The sequence below is a fragment of the Daphnia carinata genome, chromosome 9 (genome assembly GCF_022539665.2).
Source record: "Daphnia carinata strain CSIRO-1 chromosome 9, CSIRO_AGI_Dcar_HiC_V3, whole genome shotgun sequence".
Taxonomy (NCBI): Eukaryota; Metazoa; Arthropoda; class Branchiopoda; order Diplostraca; family Daphniidae; genus Daphnia; species Daphnia carinata.
The window spans coordinates 1,548,365-1,567,872 of record NC_081339.1 but is presented as its reverse complement, the minus strand read 5'-3'; the positions used below and the strand labels follow the sequence as shown (position 1 = coordinate 1,567,872).

The window sequence follows — 19,508 nt, the reverse complement described above, 5'->3', positions numbered from 1 at the left end:
TTTGCTTCTTTTTTTTTTCTTCACGAAGATCCCCATCGTTTGTTGGTGTTTTTACAAATGCGGCACAGTATTACGTTTAAGTGACGTACTTGTATTGACACAAAATAGTACACTACAATTATCACAAACATAAATCAAGACAAATGTTGGGAATTGGCCACTCGGAAATACCATTACGAATACTACAGTGGAAGTTAGTTGAAACACTGATTTTTGTAATGCATAGCATGTAGAAGAAAATAATGTACATCGAACATTTAAAATAGAGCATGTTGCTGCAATGAAGTGAAACTTAATGTACAGGACAAGTTTGGGCTGTTGAAAAGAGTGATTAAAACGCCTATCGAACTTGTAAAAATGTGCGGAAAAAACGAAATGGCTTCAGCAGAATTCAAAGCGGACAATTTTTTTTTTTTTTCAAAACTTTTGCACCACCACAAAGTACAAGTACAATATTGAAAGTAGGAACTTGCTACAAACACCAAAAAAATTATGTTCATGCAAAGAAGTCTCGCGAAGTGCCATCCCAACCCATACCAGGGCAAAGTTACTAATCTGGCTATCGCATTCAGCGTTGGGGCGAGGGTATCGTTATAGAAACAGGATTGGCTTCGTACAGCGCTGTATGAAAATTCTAGTCCCTTAACTTCATTGGCCAAGATTTTATTAATTTTGCCGATGCGTTTCAATAACGTCTTGACTGAGTAAGCTTTTTGTTTGGTGAGCTAAACGAACATTACAAATAGCAGAAGGAATACAGATAATCGTTAAAACTTATACACGGATCTATAGTCATGTATGTGTTAATGGAACAAAGGAAAACTTCACAAGAACTCTTGGGAAATGAAAAAATAATAATAATTGGTCAGCCAATTGGTAGTAATTACTAACTTACAATAGTGTTCATTTGCATTTTCGAGAAGCACGTCGTTCAAATCGTCTCATTCGACTGATCCATTCTGCCTTCCATTCAATGACGATTGATCGGGTGTTAAGTTCGATGCCTGGTCGCCCATACTTAGTGTCCTCAGAGCCTCCCAAAATTAAGTAAGACCTAGGATGAAAAAAAAAATTTAGAAGTGTAAACAATTGAGAAACGGAATTTTTTTGTTTTTTTTACTTGTTGATCTTTATCTTTGGGCATTTACAAGCTAGATCGGACATACGGACCCAGAAGTAAGTAAGTCCACGTCGCACGCGATTGTCTCTTGTTTTCTTGAAAATCGTTTGAACGTTCATTGTAAACTTTACCCATTCTCCAGCTGTTTCTCGTGCCGTGATCGTAGCCAGCAATGCTGCAAATATACAAAACAGAGCCGGATGTAACACTCAATTCAATGTGATCATGCCTACTGCACGAAAAAGAAAATAATCGAAAGAAAGTTTGACAACCACCTCCTGTACTTTTCCTAAATCAATTATGGTAATTCAATACATTTTTTAAATACGAGCATTTTAAAAAACCTAAACTATTTTCTATTGCATGTTAGCCCTGCTGACATGCATAAGTTTTGAAGTAAACAAATAGCTTTAGATTTTTGAATTTAAATTTTACAATTGAAACATTAGTGCATTTTCTATATATGTATATGATTGTTGTTTTGACTTGATTTTCTCTTTTCCGCTATAATATTTGTCGTTGAAACTGTTAGGCCACATTGCAGTCGATGTTAACCATACTAACCAAGTGCTAAATGAGTTGAATGGTTTGTCACACTAAGAAGTTATTTTGGAAGCTAATACTAAAATATGCTTTTTGAGCCGCAATCGCTGAATAAGGCGTTATGGCTCGTGGCACCCCTTACAGTGGGCGGAAAATTTCAACAGCAGGAAGTATAAAAAAAACATAAAAATCAACGTAAAACTTTAGGAGAGAAACATTAACTTTCAACAACTCTATGCAGGTATAGCACGAAATAGCATGAAAGCTTTTCGAGTTCTAACTGCTCTAAAAAAATTTTTCGTTTAGCATTACGAAAATATTTACGAGCATCAGTAAGCTAAAATGTTCTAGGAGTTAACAAATTAGGCAATCAAATATTTAAATAACTTTGATGTTTGAAAAATTTCACTGAAACCCTTTAATAGCGCACATTTCCAGTAGCTCTAAGCTTTTTTTACTTAGCCTATTGCAACAGAACGCATACTCTTTGAGAACACTGCTTTAGCATATGCATAAAAAATAATTTGGTTTTTAAACTAAGATTATTTCACATAATCAAATCAAATAAAAATGACAAAAATTTAACCCGGAACACCCACACGCAAAAAAAAGGCTGTTTACCGTAATCGCGTTTGCAGTATTTCTTGAGATTTAGTCGTCGATTATCCGCTGGGCAAGGGCCGCAATTCTCTGCGTGTGAACAACGACAAAATACAAAACATTAAATGTTTATTTAGCGCCAGCAAAAACTCACTTATATATAAACCACGCGCTACACATTGCAGTTAACCATCAGCGGATGATCAATGTAGCCTACACAGATCGCCCTGGCAGTCGATGTCGATTGCTACAGAGAGATAAAACTATGCCGATTCGTTTGGACTAATACCGACACCTTCTGGTACCTCAATAAAAATTGGCAAAGCAGCATTTGCCTTTAGTAGCATGGTTTTATCTCTTTGTAGGAGTCTTTCCATACCTTATCTTTCCATACCTGTTCTTTCCAAAGAGAAAGCGGTTATGATAAAGATCCTGCTTTAGGCTGATTACAGTACGTCAGCTTATGGCTATCTTTTTTTTTTTCTCTTGGCCTATTCTAGAATGCACAGTTCAACCATTCGGCGTAATTTTTCTCATTTTGCTAGACTACTCTTTTCTGCTTGTCCAAGGGCCCATGAAAAGTTGTTTGCCCGTGTCAGACAGCTTATAAGGGCCACCACTAATGGATATCACACTGAACACATTAGATCGTCTATACGCGAATGATTAGTTTCTGGGCGTTCTAAATGAGGTGAGAACAAAATAAATCTGGAACAGTTCCTTGCATTGCTCTGCAATACAGCGACCTCTTTAGAGATTGACTTACCTGAATTAGAATTAGAGGTTGATTCCACTGAAGTGGGTGCTGGATTTAGTGAAGATTTGGGGATTCCTAGTAAATAATTGCACATAATGTTCAAAAGTGAATTCAATTATTTCAGATAAGCGTACGTAAAAATAAAGCAGAGCAAGTCGTTAATGTCAATGAGGCCTGCAAATCGTATTTACAATGGAATAATTTTCTTGTTCTTATTATCAATATGCCCCAAAAGAAAGCTGTACGTCCAACAATAGGTTTTCAGTTTAGCTTTTAGCTTATGGGCTTGTGAATAAACATTTACATTTTGTGAAACGTGATTGTTTGTCAAATTTGTTTAAATACCATAAGAGACATGTCTTAATTTTGCATCATCGGATAAACTGCTCACGTATTAAGACTTACTGCTTAATAATGGCAATAGCAACTGTCATGAAAAGGAATTAAGATTCATGCTAGCTTTGAAAATCTAGACAAGGCAACACAATTTGCAAGATCCATCCAAGAACAATTGAGTTACCCGCATAACACAACGTACGGTATTAAACAACATATTAGACTAACATGCACATAGACTGATACTCCCATTAGTCGATGGTTTTAATATGACTGAAATAAGAAGGGTAAATAAAAACATACTGATGCAAGGAGCTATGGGTGATCGACTTTGTTGGTATCCTTTAGCACAACGGTTGCATGTGATTCCGGTGACGCCATCTTTGCAAGGACATTGCCCAGTTGTTTGATTACAAGTCCGGCCCGATGCTCCAACTGGATGACATTCGCATTCTGATTTCACGTGCCCACCCACAAGAAGAGAGAAAAAACGAGAAAACGCGTTAAATATTCTCTAGCCATGCATCGTCGAAACCATGCAAACGTGTTCCGATCACTAATGTTAGACATACTTCTAGGAAATGGTGGTTAGTTTTCACTTAGGTTATTCCATGGAAACATACTACAAGCGTACACATCTGAATTAAAAGGGAAGAGACAAACCTCTCTTTGTTTTGCATTATCATGATGCTAACTATTAGCATCAGAAACCATTTTGTACATTTAAAACAAATGTAGGCAACCATTTTTCACCAAAACACTCTTTGCTTTGTTGCCTTCCTGCGTAGGCCTATTTTGGTTTTTAGGAACATCTCGGTTTACCGGTTGCGTGTATTCTATTAAGATCACCCACCTGTTAATTAAATTCCGGTTCTCTTTTTCTTGCAATAAATGCAGCGTTAGTACTGTATCAAATTGTAATAAAAATGTACTATTCGCGTATATCAATGGCGAATTAATGAAACAAATCGTGGAAGATAATCAATTTGCTACAGACACACTGCCGCCTTAGTTTCTTTTTTATTATGAGGATCAAAACGAGGTTTAAACCCAGTGTCACCCCCCCCCCCCCCCCCCCCCCCCCCCCCCCCCCCCCCCCCCCAACGTTTTACTTTCACGCCCTCGTCTCCGAATTGTCTGTTGTTTCTTTAAGCGACTCCTCTGGAAAAAGAATGTGCTTGATCGTAAAGAGGCGGGGACAAGAAAACACCCATTGCTGCTATTAGTCGGCTAAAGATAGCCACCGCCTACTTCTTACGTTGGCAACACGAGCCAGCTGACATCAAAACTGGACAGCTGCGACAAACGTTGTAGCTAAAATTAAGCTTCTAATATGACCATGATCATCATCCCATGAGTCCCATCAAGAGCCGTTGAAAGTGGCATTAGGTCATTTATCACAAATTTGTCAGATTTTCGGTTGCGATGAACGTGGCGTTTTAAACTAGAAGCATTCTAAACTGTTGTAGTTTTTGGAGCCCAGCGGCTGCTCGCGTACAAACAGCAACTCGCAACCTTATAGTAGCCTACACCTTATGATTTGTCTTGTCTTATCTGATATCACAATGCTCACCCGAACGACGCACGCGAGTTTTTAAAATCGAGGCGTTATAATCAGGTAATCTTGCCTAACGGGCAGCTCATGACATAAATAAAACCAAGCGTCCAGCCAACTCAACTAAAAAAAAACTGTGTAGTGCAGTTCGTGCACCAGGTTTTAAAAAGAGTACTTGGCGAAATGTACGATTCCCTTGGCTGTTTGCCACTACGACACAAAAAAGAGACAGGATGCGGTTTCATTTTAATATCAGCAAACGAAAGAGTTTTTTTTTTCGAACGGATATGTCGGCGGCCATTTTGAAATCGAGTGTGCGTTAGTTAGTGTGATCCCATTAGTAGCTTGATGCTTTTAAATGCACAATTAAAAAATTACTTCCGTAATTTCTACTTTTTTAGCCATTTCTACTGTTCAAACTTGAATCCAACCACAAGTGTTATTAAAAAATCAACTGGTTAATGGAACTTAATAATAAAATTAACTTCTTTTTAATACGAAGAAATGCCGAGAAATATGTACAAACTACGGTACCTTTGCAAGCTTTGCGGTGGGTAATAGGCTTGGCTGGATCTCGGTAATAGCCTTCTTTACAGTAGTGGCAATACCTCCCTGCCGTGTTGTGTCGGCATTTAAGACACACTCCTCCACTTATGCGGCCAGATAATTTGAATAACTCCATATTGAAACGACATCTTCGCGCGTGTAAGTTGCAGTTACATGCTAAAAAGACAATACGTCGCATTAGTCAAGCATCGTTAATGAAAACTGCTTCGTTTCAAGTCAAGGAGTTACATCCTTTTCGTAATCGTTTAGGCCTTAGAAAAAAGCCGGAGTTAATATAGACTAAACTTAACATAACATTGTTGTCAAATCTATGACAAGATGTACGTATCTTGTTCAGGTAAAGCGCAACAATTCATTGCATAGGGGGGTGTATAAGAATTGTTTGCATGCCGCTTTAACGGCATAATAAGGCGTACGTTCAACTAAAAATAGAAATGAGTAAAGGTAAGGAAATTAACACCAAGTCCTAATTTGTCGTAGACGTGATTAATAGTCGCCTGCTTGCTTTGGGCGCCTATTAAGTGAAAGCTTTGATTCTGATTTTTCATAGAAATTCTATCTCTTTCCTTTTTTGGTTTTTTTTTTTTTTTTGAAGATGAATGAACAAAATTAAAAGGAGATTTTTTCAACCGGAGATCCCTATGCTACGTGTAAGTTTTTGTAATTAACAACAACAAGAATCCGTGTGAAATGTAATATATCACCGTTTGACACAACTAGAAAGTCTTCTGCAGACTGGTGGTCATGCATCATTTTAAACTTTCTGGATTTATTCAAGTAGCCCGCGACTGCCTGCGTCGTAACCGATTTTTAACGAAGTTCTTATTCTGCTAGGCCTTCAAGAAGAAGCCAAAGATGCCCAGCATTTTCTTAAGGCGCTATACTGTAAATATGCAGCAGAACTAATTCGTAGTTGGCTTGCCCGGAACTGGACAGGATTGGTCCCTTAATTGTTTTGTTTTAATAGACGGTTTCTGATCGAATTGTGTTGTCCGTTTTTGTCTCGCTTCAGATTAGGAATTTGTGATTTTCCCCCTTACGCTTATCTGGCCGTAAATAGATTTTCGATATTGCCAATCAAGGCAGCGCTTGGATGGTCACTGAGCGCAAAAGGGTGAATGGAAATAGCGGTTACGGCTATACAAAAAATAGAATTACAGCGCGAGTTAAGAGTTTGGGGAAGAAATTGGTTGCTCATGTTCATATCGGTTGCTTAACAATAAAGGGGAAAACCGTAGACTGGAAAGCGGCTATAGGGGTAACTTGATGCATCTGACTAAAGGGTAACCTATCCATAGTTCACTGTGAGGGGAAGACCAATAACCAATCAGTGATTCACCCCTTGATCTTGATTCGATTATTCCCCTCTACCGCCGCCTTTCCTAAAGCAATTAAACGCCATCGATCTTGAGATTCTATTTGCCATTATCGTGTGGCTAACTTAAAGGTTCAAAGACGCCCACACAATAAACGATTTTCGTAAACACGATAACGACATTAAGCTTCCAACATTTAGGTTACGGAATTAGTTACTAGTAGTTTTTCCATGAAATTTTCTTCTGGACGTATTACAACCAGCCAGTCCGTTTTTTTAAACGCTGAGTCTTGAACGTGACCATTTGTTTTTCACTAGCCGTAACTTGTGCTGCTGTATATAAAATTCGAAAATATAGTCAGCACTTTTTACATGACAATGGGGCTAACTGCACGTGAGGGAGAGACAGCAATCGAAGTGGACAAATAAAACAGTTTCTCGTGTTGATCTTTCAGTTTCACCAAGCGATGCGCAGCGAACACGAGAGACGATGTTTTAACCTGTAGGTCATGCGAAGGTGTGCGTGGTCACCACGGCAGCCTTTTTGGTTTTCACGGCTTCGTCATGTACAAAAGCAAACGTTTAAGAAAATCATAGCGTTCAAGTTTGTTATGCCTCGGTTATCGCTAATCGGAAAGCTTTTAGTTCATGTACTCACGAAAAAAATACTATCCGCAGTTTGAGGTAGGACAGAAACTTAAAACCAGTGCTTTCTCGCGTTGGGGTATTTTAATTTGAACTCAACGGTAGGGCCAACCTGTGTCTAGTGCAACCGTTGAAGATTGGCTTGTATGAGAGGGTGAAACGTGTTTATATCTAGATTTTACTGGAGGCCATCAGCTCAGAGGGCTGAATCTCATAATTATCCCGACATTTCATTTGAATTACAAATAGTGATGGTCTGGCTAGGTTTAAAAAGCTTCAAACTTCCAGCTGTGTGAGGTACGGCAAATCAACGAAGGAAACACACCAGCTAAAAACGCAAAATATTTTATAGAAGCGCGTTAAATTAGCACATAAGATTAATGTACTGCTACGCGCTTAAACTTTTAGCTTTCTGTTCGATATCTGGTAATACTCGAACGTAAGCAAAATGAAACCTATCCGCTAAAAGAAGTGAGGGGATATTTTAAAAACAACTACTGGGAATCGAATGCAGTGCAGGGAAACCAACTTGGTTTCGAACATATAACACGCCCATCAAAGTTTTAACAAAGGCACGTGACAAGCAATTGACGTCCTAACAAAAGACATTTTCAATTCATTCAATTCATGACAGTAGATTTGCATCATCTGTGCAAATGCAAGAAATAAACGGTTTGGTATTTCAAGCAATGACCGAATGGCACAGAGAATACGCAACAACATTAATAGGGTTTTTTAAATTATTATTATTATTTAAAACTAATTTCTACCTGGGACAATGGCGTACCGTGTAGTGTTTTATGCCCGTTAATTTAAGCGCGACGTAGAGGCAGCCAGTAATTAACGTAGGACATGCAAAGACAATTAGGATTGCTGTTTAGCTGGAGCGTTCGTGGCCAGGCAGAGAGACACAACAAGCGCAGCGAAAGGCACAATGACAGATTACCCAATGTATCTTAGTGTCAGTTGTCACGTCAAAGATTAGTGGACCATTATTCTGCGCCATCCAGCGTAATACAAAATGCCAGATTAGGCATTATAGATTCCTGTTTTCCATTTTCAAGCGAAAAGCAATCAACGCTAAGCGGATGTGGAGGTCTACGGCCCACAGGAAAGGGATCAAATACATTGAGTAGGATTTGTTTGCATATACAGTACACACAAACCAAATAGGAGAACAGAGCGATCGGTGGAAAGAGGACAACGCCCATTCCGTCCTCTCACTCGCGTAAACATGCCCTCAACCACTACACGGCAACGGACATTACACAAAGCTCACTTTGCCTGGTAACTCGGCTCTATTTCCGTACCTTTTCCATTATGTAGGAATACCTACTTTTTTTTTTTTTTTTTACTTTCTACAGAGATTGGTGGATATCATTTATTTTTTATTTCTTCTTTCTCAAAAGTAGCAAATCTTGTTTGAAAGAATGAAACGAAAACAAATTCTCTTGGGTCGTTTTCCGAAGAAATTTTTATCGATCAATCTAATTCTCTGCATGGCCAAAATTACCAGTTTTGGTGATATAACTGTACTTTTGTTTTTATAAGCCTTTAGATAGCGAGTGTCACTAACGGCTGAGGGGCATCAGATCGGATCTGGCAGCTCGTTCGAATGCAAATCCGCGATAAAGCATGCATATAGAACGCATCGTTTGTTGTCTGCGAGGGACTCAGTTTTTTCTTTTTCCCGAGAGGGGAGGGAAGAAATGAATTAGAAATCATAACTGGCGCTGCGGTGGCAGTCATGGCAGGGAATGCTATAGGCCAAGGGGAAACTGTTCAGAGACTTCGAGCTGTAGCGAAAGATCTATTGTGAATGAGAGAGAGAGAGAAAGAAGAGGACGCAGAGGTCGATTATTATGGAAGACTCCGGCTGGGGTCTGATGAGAAACGCAGCAAGGGGCCGATGCGATTTGCCAGCCAGGCGGGCAATCGCGCAGCTATAGTCAGCTATGCCGTATTCGCTCTCCTAAAGGTGTATATACCTCTATAAACCTTTTCACACATTGCTGACCTTCCACTCCCCGGCTATAAATATAAAATATACCAGCTGAAGCTGATGTAGCAGGCTTTGGCTTCATGGCGTGCTATGCTAGTGTGTGTGTGTGTGTGTGTGTGTATACCAATTGTGCCATGCACCAAAACACCCTCTCCTTCCGGTTTAACGTGTTTTCTCTGCCCTTCTCCAAAAATGAAACGAAGGCGGGTTTTTACCATCACAGCTTCTTTTTTTTTTTTTTTCTTTTTTTTTCTTTACCATTTCTATGCAGAAAAATAGATTGAGGGGAAATAAAGTACACTCTATTGTGCGCAGAGACGTAGTAATAGAAATGGTAAGGTAGACACGCAGTGCATGTGGGCACACACCGATTGTAGTAAATATCTATAGCACAAATACAATCAAAGCCTATCCTTTTCTTACAAGATTTATTATTTTTTTTTTTTTTTTTTTGCTATTATTTTTTTTTTATTATTATTATATATATATTTATATGTGTTTTCAGATACAAGGCTGAGCCAGGTAAAGATAACCGTCCGTAAAGGGAGTATGTGACTGGAATGCGGAATAGCTCAGATCGGGTTCATGTTGAAAGACAAGGCTAAGTGAATCAGGAAAAATCGTTTACATAACATGCCGCTTCATCTTCCAGATCATCTACCATAACATGCCAGACCAACTCGGGAAAAAAACAAAACAAGCTGCCTGAAATGAATACGGACTTTGAAGTATTCCCACCTGAGTTTTAATGAAACTGCCTCAGATGACGGAGATGACAATAAAAATGTGACCATCGTTTCTCCCATCTTCGATTTGAAAGCTCAACTCGCTATTTTTCAAAGTGTGCGAGAAAAAAGGCCTAGAAAAAGGGGTGGGGAAGCTGAGGGAAGATAAACAAAAATGCGCTTCACACAAGACTTTTGGAAGGCGCTGGTGCAGCACACACACACACACACACACACACACCGCAGCACAACAAAAAAAAAAGGAACAAAAAAAAGGAAGAAAGAAAAAAAAGAAACGAATAGCGACTGAGGGAAGAAAAAGATGGTCAGAGAGAGAGAGAAAATAATAAAAGAAACTCCTTTGGAATATTCCAGGTATTCTTCTTTTTCTCTTGCACTCCGTTCGTGGGCTATCCATTCAGAACTCACCTGCACAAACCCCGACAACTTGCCTTTGATGCCGCTACGATGACCCGTAATCCCTCCCCAGTTCATTCCCTCCTGGCTCATGGGGCACCTTTTTTTTTTTCTTTTCTTTTACTTCTTTTTTTTTTTCTCTTTTCCTCCTAACGTGCTCTAAACGTACCTATACCCTCCCTCTCGTTGTTGAAAAAAAAGCAGCTGCGTATTGCTCTAAAGGCACGTTTCTCGCCCTGCTTTGGGAATCACTTTAAAGCCCGAGAAGAAAAATATTTTGTTTTTCTGTTTTCTTTTTTTTTTTTTTTTCCTTTTTTTTTCTCTCTCTCTCTCTCTCATGTAAAGAATATGGGGAGTCAAAGAAATGTAACCGAAACAGAATAAATGTGTACATGTGCTAGGCCAACAGCTGTGTAATGAATTGAGCGCTGAAGAATCCTCCTTGCACACGGCGAAAGAATTAACTCATTTTCATCTCTGTTAATGGGAGAAACGTCAGGAGCTGGAGGGGTCATACGTGTAGACTGTTTGAGACGATGCAGGTGAAACACAAAAGGTGACCACCCGCAAACCTCTCATTACGCCTCTTAATTCCCCTACAATCTTCTCTCACAACCACCTCCCTCCTCAACCCCTCTCTCTCTCTCTCTCTCTTTTCCCTTGGCATTGGACTGTGGCATTTGAATGGCCGCCAGCAGCCAGCATTTGCCGCATTCGAAACGGACGAATATAGGGAGCAGCCAGCGCACACAATCACGGAAAATGCTCGACAATTTGGCCCCTTTGATCCAACTATACCGAATAGATAATTGCTACCTTGCCGAAAGAGAAACCCGACATGAGACCGATCCTATAGGCGGATGGGTGGTGTCCATCAATCGAACTATTGAGCAATGGCCTCTTACATTCACGAGGCTGTGCTGCGCGCCAACCCCATCAGATTGACCCGTTCCTAATCGTGCTCGTCATCGCATGCTCTTTCTCGCATGCCACACTCGATCCATTGCTTTCGTTTTGAATTTCTAACATTTTTTCATTGCTCGTTACAATCTCTAGTCGCCATCGCAGTGTTAAACCAGAAAAATTGTATTTCAAAACCGGAAGAACGACGTTCGTCAATTGAGCCTCGTTTGTGTTGGATCGAAAACACTTGAATGAGCAGTTGCGAAAAAAAAAAAAAATACAATGCGATACGAACGACGGGAACACAGACGCTCATTCAGCGAGCAGTTTACGCTCACCAAATGTCACCTGAACTCAGGGAGGGACAAATTGCCTTTCTGTTTCTCCACTAGTCAAGCGATGGCCGCGCAAAATGAAAAATGTGTTGTCGTGTCCCACGTTGGCCTTATCTAGTTATCTACAACATTGATTGGATTTGAAGGAATGTAAAACTTTCTTGCATATCGAACACGGCGACTGGTTTGTTTACTGTCAAGATAAGCAACGATTTTTTTTTTTGTGTGTGTGTTCCATTCGTGTTCGGCCAACCTTGACCATTTAACGCGACATTCTTTCTCTGTTCCTATGACACACGACATTGTACATCTGTTTCTTTCTTTGACTCGAAAAACTTTCATTTCCTGTTCGACGGTTGTACGTTGATGTCAAACAAGTCCAGAGCAGCGCCTAAGTGAGGGCCCGGTGCCTTCAGAAATTTCTTGTTTTCATTCTTGTATAACACGTTGAGAAAGCTTGTGTGATCAACTTTAAGTCCTTGTGTTGTTCAACACATTTTTGTCTCCAAACACGGCTGATCCGGCAGCCCAGCTATCAGCAGAGATGGTCAGTTACCGTTCAGGGTTGAATGAATCAATGTCACGTCAGAGACGACAGAAAAGAGAGACAGAGAGATGTGGCATCTCGTCTCCTGTTCTTCCTGGTTCTCCTCTAGTTCGCTTCTAGACGAGTCACTCGATGGAAATGGAGAGCACCCCCCTCCTTCCCAGCTCCCCCCGAAAAAAAAAAACAAGAGGAAAGAAAAAAAAAAAAAAAAAAAAAAAAAAAAAAAAAAAGAAAAAAAAAAAAGAAGAAGGAAAAGTAGAAAAAGGAGAACGGATGGAATGTCGGGTTGCGCTGCATAGTCAGACATCAAATTTATCTATGAGAAACATTCGATATTCGCGCTACATACCTGGTTGGGGTTAGGAAGTGGACGTGGAGCATACGAAACAGATGATACACGTTGGGCCTATACGTTCGGCTATCTGTTCTGCTCAACAACCAACAAAAAAAAAAAAAAACGCTGTTGGCGTATGAGATATTGATTTACATCTGCAAGCCCGTTCTTGAATAATGAGGATATAAGCTGCGATGACACCGCGCAGCCTAATATAACACGTGCATCCCATTTTCTGCTGTCAAAAACGTCGGCAGGCAATAGCGAGCCATGGTAACAATAAGCATTTCGCATCCAACTTGTATGAAGAAAAAAGAAAAAGAAATAAGAAATAAATAAAAAAGATTTCAAGTAGTCCTTGTGACGCTTTGAGAAAAAAAAAAAAACACACACACACACAAGAAAAAACGTCGACGTTTCAAAATGGAAATGGCTTTCACCTGGAAAAATTCTCCAACTTTATAAATTCATCCTTGCTCATACGTGCCAGATAGTGGCACATCATTGTCTTCACGAGCTAGCAGCGGAAAAAAGGATAGCCAAAGAACAACGTTTCCTTATCGGGATTCGTCACTGGCTCAACAACGATTTTTTCCTCTCTATGGTAGGCCCCTGCTTGCTTGCTGCCAGCTCTCGAATACCAACTATCCACGGGACAACAAAGCTGTTGGACATCCCTCTTGACATGCGGGAAACTATAGACATACTGCCGCTCTTGTACACACAGCAAAAAAAAAAAAAAGTAAAAAGGTATTTGAAAAAAAAAAAAAAAGAAACCCATATACAAAAACTCCGGCGGATGAAACGTTTTCATGCTCCGACACGGTCCACGTGTGTACGTTTTGGCTATCAATGTCTCCCCCCTTTTTAACACATCGATCGCATCATTTATATATATATACATATATTTTTTTTTTTTTTTTTGCTTGGGAGGGCGAGGGTAGGGGGTTAGGGCTAGAGGGGGAAGGAAAGCACGATGCAAAAGAGATATCCATATGTGATTATCGTGGTAGAATGAGAGGGGGAGAAAAAGGGAAATAATGGTTCAAATAAACATTTCATTTATGGACGTCAATAACAAAGCGGTTGACGGGCTCAGAAAATTTTTCAATTAAATTGAGCCTCAAAATGCTCCTCTTCTATTCCCGTGAGCTAGTAGAAAACGGCTGTTGGGGGAGGAAGGAAAAAAAAAACGAGAGAAGAAAACACAAAAAAAAAAAAGAAAGAAAGAAATCTAAAAGATTTCTTGAAAATGCCCGAGAAATATGGAAATGACTGCGGTGCCCGACTAGGCAAGCCAGCCAGTCGCGAGGAATAACATCGCGGTGCTCCTAAATAACTCGGCAGCAGCCATATGGGGGTGTGTGTCTAATGAGCCCATTATCTGATCGTTAATAGGTGGTCCCAGTTTCTCTACCTTTTTTCTTCTTTTTTTTTTTTTGCTGCTCTACCTCCTTTATCTTTTTTTTTTTTTTTCCCTTTTCGGTTTTTGACTCACATTCAGCAACAGGATCCGAAGATTGCAACCCTCCACGTTCTCTTTTTTTGGTCATAAACCTTCTAGGCCAGATCCTGTCTTCATCGCTCTTGTCCACAACATTTTATTCAACCATTTGATTCCTTTTGGGCTAATCCAAACCTCCCAACATTTTTTTTTGCCTTTTTCTGGCCAAGGCGCAGCAGAGTCGATAATTACAGTCACTTATCGCCATGTCACGCACAGATGGTTTCGTTCTTTATCGTATTGGACTGCAGCATCGAAACAATTGTGTTCATGTGTTCATCTCAACCTAGGCCCAGTTTTCACCTGTTTTAGGTTTTCTTTTTTTTCTTTTTTTTTTTTTTTTGTACGCCTCTTTCGATTGTCTATTAATAGAAAACCGGACATTTGGCCAGAGCCAGGATGCTGGAAAGTAAGAATGAATTTGCACAGATTTAGCTCAATCTGACGGTTCCCTTCTCGCTAATGGATTTTTTGTTTTTTCAACTGGAGAGATCACCGAGGATCTCAATGAGTCACCAAATGAATAAAAACAGCACATTTTTTACTACCGTTCCAGTACCAAATGAACGTTACCAAAAATAAATGAACAAATTTGAAAAATGTGCTGGGTACCATGAGATCCCTCCCACATGTTTGGAACGACGAAAACCAATGCACACGTCCCCGCACACGTCTCTAGTTATCGCTCACGAACTTGATGGTTTTAAAACGCATTTTTACAAAAAAAAAAGAAATTTGCAATAATAATCAAAATAAAAAGTACGCCAAAAAAAAAAAAACAGCGCTAAAGTGAAAAGCAACACAAAATAAAAAATCATTCGGTCTGCCAAAAGTTTGTATGGCGTCTTGCCCACCGCCAACGAACTCAATCACAAATTGTGATTAGCTCGAAAGACAATGGCAAATTCAATGAACGTCTAGAGTCTTAAGGTCATATTCTTTTTTTGGTTGGCTCGAGATTGTCTCTTATGGCCTGGCGTGAAATTTGAAATAATAGACGAGGCATCGAACAACTTTTCCGCTAGGCGACTGTTGCCTTTCAAATGAATGCGTCAATCGATGGCTTCACGGTCGTTATTACAGGTAATTTGGACGGAGCGCCTTTGCGATTGAAATTGGCTATCAACAGATTTCAATACTATTATACTGGAACGAGAAAGCATGTTTCTTCAAGAAATATACATTAGGAAACTCTTTCGTGCGTATTTAACTATCTCTCATGAATATTTTTCAGCTGTTATTTGTTAGTCTTGAAAAAAAAAAAATGAGGAGAAAAATAGATGGGAATAGTAAAAGGTAGGCCTGTAGTCATTCAACTAGTCGTCGGTCTGTACGCTAGATTTATGCGCAGGCTGAGTCCTTACTCGCATGGAAAACTCTGAATTCAGGCTACGTCATTAGGCCGCGTACGCTCGTCTCTTTTGCCTAATACTTGTTACGGGCTTCATCTTCGCTAAACGTCCGTAACACACAAAAGCAAATCAACGCATCACTTAAAAAGCACCGACATCCTGTTTACGTCCTCGCGATTGCGACTTTATGTGTCTACTCAAATCAGAATGCCTTCTGGCGAACTAAAAAGACAGTGTTGCAACCCAGCTGACAGGAATGTGACAGACGAGTAAGTCCGAAAAAAAAGAAAAAAGAAATGGGCGGGTGAGTCCTACCTTTGCATTCGTTGGCCTCTTTGGCGGTCGCTCGTCCCCAGGGCCGATCAAAATGGAAAGGTTTGCATTTTTCGCAATCGCGCCCAGCTGTATTATGACGGCAGTCGCAGCCAAGAAGTCCGTCTCGTCCCTGGACGCACCTTGAGGCGTGCCCGTTGCATTTACAGCGTCCGCCAACGGCGAAGTCAGCTGCAGCGTAGAAGGAGTAGTCGCGGACAGAGACGGCCGCGTTCGAGTCGTTGTTCTCCGCGCTGCCGCCACCACCGGTCCGCTGCTGTTCCTCGCCGTACGGGTGGAAACGGTGGAAGACGACGCGGACGTCCGTCGCCGTCACCCAATCTTGAAGCACCGGGCTGTTCTCGAAATCGAAAGCGCTAGGCCTGCCTTCCATCGTGCTGAAGGCGATTCGAGAGCCGGACAACGGGTCGAGTAGCGAATGGGCGTCGGTGCAGAGCGCTTCCTGTTCGTTGGCTTTGGTGATGATGGCCCGGTTCGGCCTGCCGTACAATTTGCGGCATTGCGACGAATAATACTGGAACGCTTGCCAGGTTTTCCCAAAGTCCATACTCTTGTAAATGGCCAAACTGTCGGGCTTGCGGCCGCAGAATTGCAGACTGATGTACGTCAATTCGTACTTTTTACCCAGGGAGAGCGTCAGCGTCACGTTGTTCTCCGTCAGCACGGAGCTGCCAGACGACGGCAGCATTGGCTGAGACGAAGAGGCCGACGATGGCGACGAAGGAAGCGGCGAGAACAACGGTTCCGACTGCCAACACGTCATGTTGTTGACGTTGTGCAAATCGGTTAGATAGGTGGACGGGTGGCGTCGGCGGGCATTGCTCGCATCGCACACGCTGCACATGCGAGCCAGTTCGCCTTTCTCGTCCGTGTTGGTGTAGCAGTGGCGCGACGGAGGGTTGCCGCACGTCGACGTGGCCACCACCTCTTTCCCGAAAGCGGCGTTGACGAAGTCCGGTACGCAGCGTCGCGAGCGCAGCATCGTGCCGCTGCCGGAAACGGCCGTCGAAGCGCCGGATGTGGCCCCTCCGACGGCGCCCGCACCCGCCTGATTGGCCAGGCCGATTGGAATCTCTTCGTAACACGGATCAGTAGGATTTTGTTGAGCCGCAAACATGTGCAGAAAACCGCTGTTGCCACCGCCGCCGGTGATGCTGCTGCTACTGCCCCCGCTTCCGTTGCTATTGGTGCTTTTGGCCGTCACGGCATTGGTGGCTGTTAGTAAAGAAACGGCCAGCACAATGATTTCGTAGCTTTTCAGCGCCATTTTTTTTTTTTTTTTTTTTTTTTGCAGCTCCGCCGATTTGCCGATCCGATATTTCGGCGCTGCTTTAGCAAATGTCACAGAACAACGCCTAACGGATGTGTCCACCTTCCGGTCCGCAAATACTACCGTTGTTCAATTCAAGTTCAAGTCGAATGCTTTGATGGACGCAAATCGAGGCGTGGGGTGTTTTCGATTCTAAAGCAGTCACTCTAGTCGAAAACTAATAGGCATATCGCATCTTACGTTCAGCGTCGTACGGTTTTTAAGGATATCAAGTTCATGATTGGTGATTTGCACGTGCTACCATTTCGCTTTCGACTTCTCGGCCGGCAGATGGTAAGTCGTTTCGAGTCCAATGAAAAATTTGGCTTGATTATTAGAGTTCAAAAATCAAAAGGCTACCACTGGCGAAGTTCGCTCACTGATCCTTTCCGCTTCACTGCACTAAGTCTAAAAATGTTAACTTTGACAAATCTTATTCAAATCTTTCTTTCCAAACTCAAGTTCAATTTTTTGTTGTTGTTGTTGTTGTTTTGGTTTTGGTTTTGGTTTTACTAGGGCGAAAGTTTTGAAAGTGGGCAAAAACAGCCAAGTGAGACGAGAGCTTGTGTGAACGGAACAAGAGTCGACTACTAACTGAACTGAACCCGCCGCTGTCGGATCGCTTACCTCTCTAGCCTCCCGAGAGTGGCGAACCGTCACCGCCTAAGAAGTGTTGCCGTGGTGGGGGGCTCGCTACTACCCGATAGGCTAGTCAGCTCGGTCTTTTTCATTTTTTTGCCGGTGAGAGAAAAACAAAACAAAACAAAAAAAGTATATATATATATATATGTATATGTATATATCCCTATGGAATTCACACTATTTTTCTTATTCATTTATTTTCCAGTAGAAAAGCTTATGTGCATTTTCGACGGTGACAAATTCGAGTGTTAAACGTACAAGTTTGGGCGGACACCCGAGTTATACCAAGTTACATACAATTTATTTTGTAGTATTGTGTTTTAATTTGAAAAAAAAAAAATACATATGTATAATACGGTGTATATACGTACATATATAATAAATAAATAAATAAATAAAAAATGTTGGGCCGGATGAAACATTTTATTACAAAATCGCCGAAAATGGGTATCATGAGTTTTCTCTTTGATACTTTTTGGTTTGAAGTGTGTACATCGCATTTGTAGAAGATGGCTTTGCCTCACTATGGAAAGAGATTAATAAAACGTGCCAGACTCATGGCATTAAAAAAAAAAAAAAGAGAGAGAGAGAGAGAGAGAGAGAGAGAGAGAGAGAGAGAGAGAGAGAGAGAGAGAGAGAGAGAGAGAGAGGAAATTAGAAAGTGTTGGACAAAAAATAAGTGTAGGACAAGTCTACAAGAATCTGGAAGGGGGAAGAAGGAGAAAAAGAACAGAACTAGGGAGGGAATATATCTTAAACTTGGTGTCGAATTTTGTGGCTGAGGGTGTGGAAAAGCACACTGTCCGACATGGGCCACAGTTGTCACTCGGAAAATGAAACTGACCTCCCTCCAGTTAACCTCCACCACCTCCTCTTTCCTCCTCTTCCTCCTCCTCTTTGCTGCCTTCTCATCACCTACTCTTCAACAGTCTTATGTTCTTTCCTTTCTCGGCTTTTTTATTTTTATTTTTTTTATTTTTTATTCCGTGATCCCAGCGAGCCCCTCTCTCTCTCTCTCTCTCTCTCTCTTCTCATATATACTACAGACACACACACACATACACACACACGCTCCTCCTTTGTTAAGAAGTACTGTCCTTTTTTTTCCCTTTCCCCTCCCTCTTCGACGGCTCGACTACTTGCAAGCAACATTTCAGCTTGGTTCTACAATTTCTGACTCGCCGTATTCACAATCTCCTCTTCTCAATGGAATTTCATTTTGTTTTTCCCCATTTCGAATCCCCCATTCCAAACCTTCCACACCTAGAATTTGGTGGAGTCCATGCCAAATGCTGTGGACTTTGAATTCGAACGGGTAAATTAGTGCAAACGGTTTTGACCAGGTATGAACATTCTCCGTTGGCGTGCTGTGACGATGTCGGTTTCTTCACGTCGTACGCGAGCATTTCTCGGCGCGTGAATGATGTAATCCTTCACAGATTATGAAAATGCTTGATTTCTATCTTCGCGCTATGCATAATTTCTCAGCGACTCAAGGTTTACGTCTCCTTACTTAGCAGCAAATGGAGTAAATGAGTTTTCTCGTCTAACTAATTCCTTAAAGTAATAACGAATGGAAAACGGATGACTCCGTAGTAGATATGAATTATGATAGGAGGAGATGGATGACTCGGGCTTGCAAGCGCATGCGCGACAACAGCCATTAA

General features: G+C 41.2%; 1 protein-coding gene across 2 annotated transcripts; it reads right to left on the bottom strand.

Annotated features, from left to right (window-relative positions):
• Positions 1–70: 70 nt before the first annotated feature.
• LOC130689133 (netrin-3-like) lies at positions 71–17,796 on the bottom strand. 2 transcript variants are annotated; one of them, XM_057512155.2, is made up of 7 exons: positions 15,873–17,793; positions 5,446–5,634; positions 3,660–3,809; positions 3,030–3,095; positions 2,285–2,353; positions 1,121–1,295; positions 71–1,054 (listed from the first exon to the last, which is right to left on the bottom strand). In XM_057512155.2, the coding sequence occupies exons 1-7, from the start codon at positions 17,155–17,157 to the stop codon at positions 904–906; spliced, it is 2,085 nt and encodes a 694-aa protein (XP_057368138.1). In that variant the 5' UTR covers positions 17,158–17,793; the 3' UTR covers positions 71–903. The 2 variants fall into 2 exon arrangements, with proteins under 2 accessions (XP_057368138.1, XP_059352804.1); XM_059496821.1 differs by lacking the exon at positions 3,660–3,809 and having other exon boundaries at positions 15,873–17,796.
• Positions 17,797–19,508: the final 1,712 nt, after the last annotated feature.

Bases quoted from the DNA above. Each gene is read 5' to 3' on its own strand.
- LOC130689133 (XM_057512155.2), bottom strand. From the start codon at position 17,157: ATGGCGCTGAAAAGCTACGAAATCATTGTGCTGGCCGTTTCTTTACTA. The intron at 1,296-2,284 runs GTAAACAGCCTT...GTATATTTGCAG, and splicing joins ATACTGCAAACGCGATTACG to CATTGCTGGCTACGATCACG. The intron at 1,055-1,120 runs GTAAAAAAAACA...TTTTCATCCTAG, and splicing joins CCAAAGATAAAGATCAACAA to GTCTTACTTAATTTTGGGAG.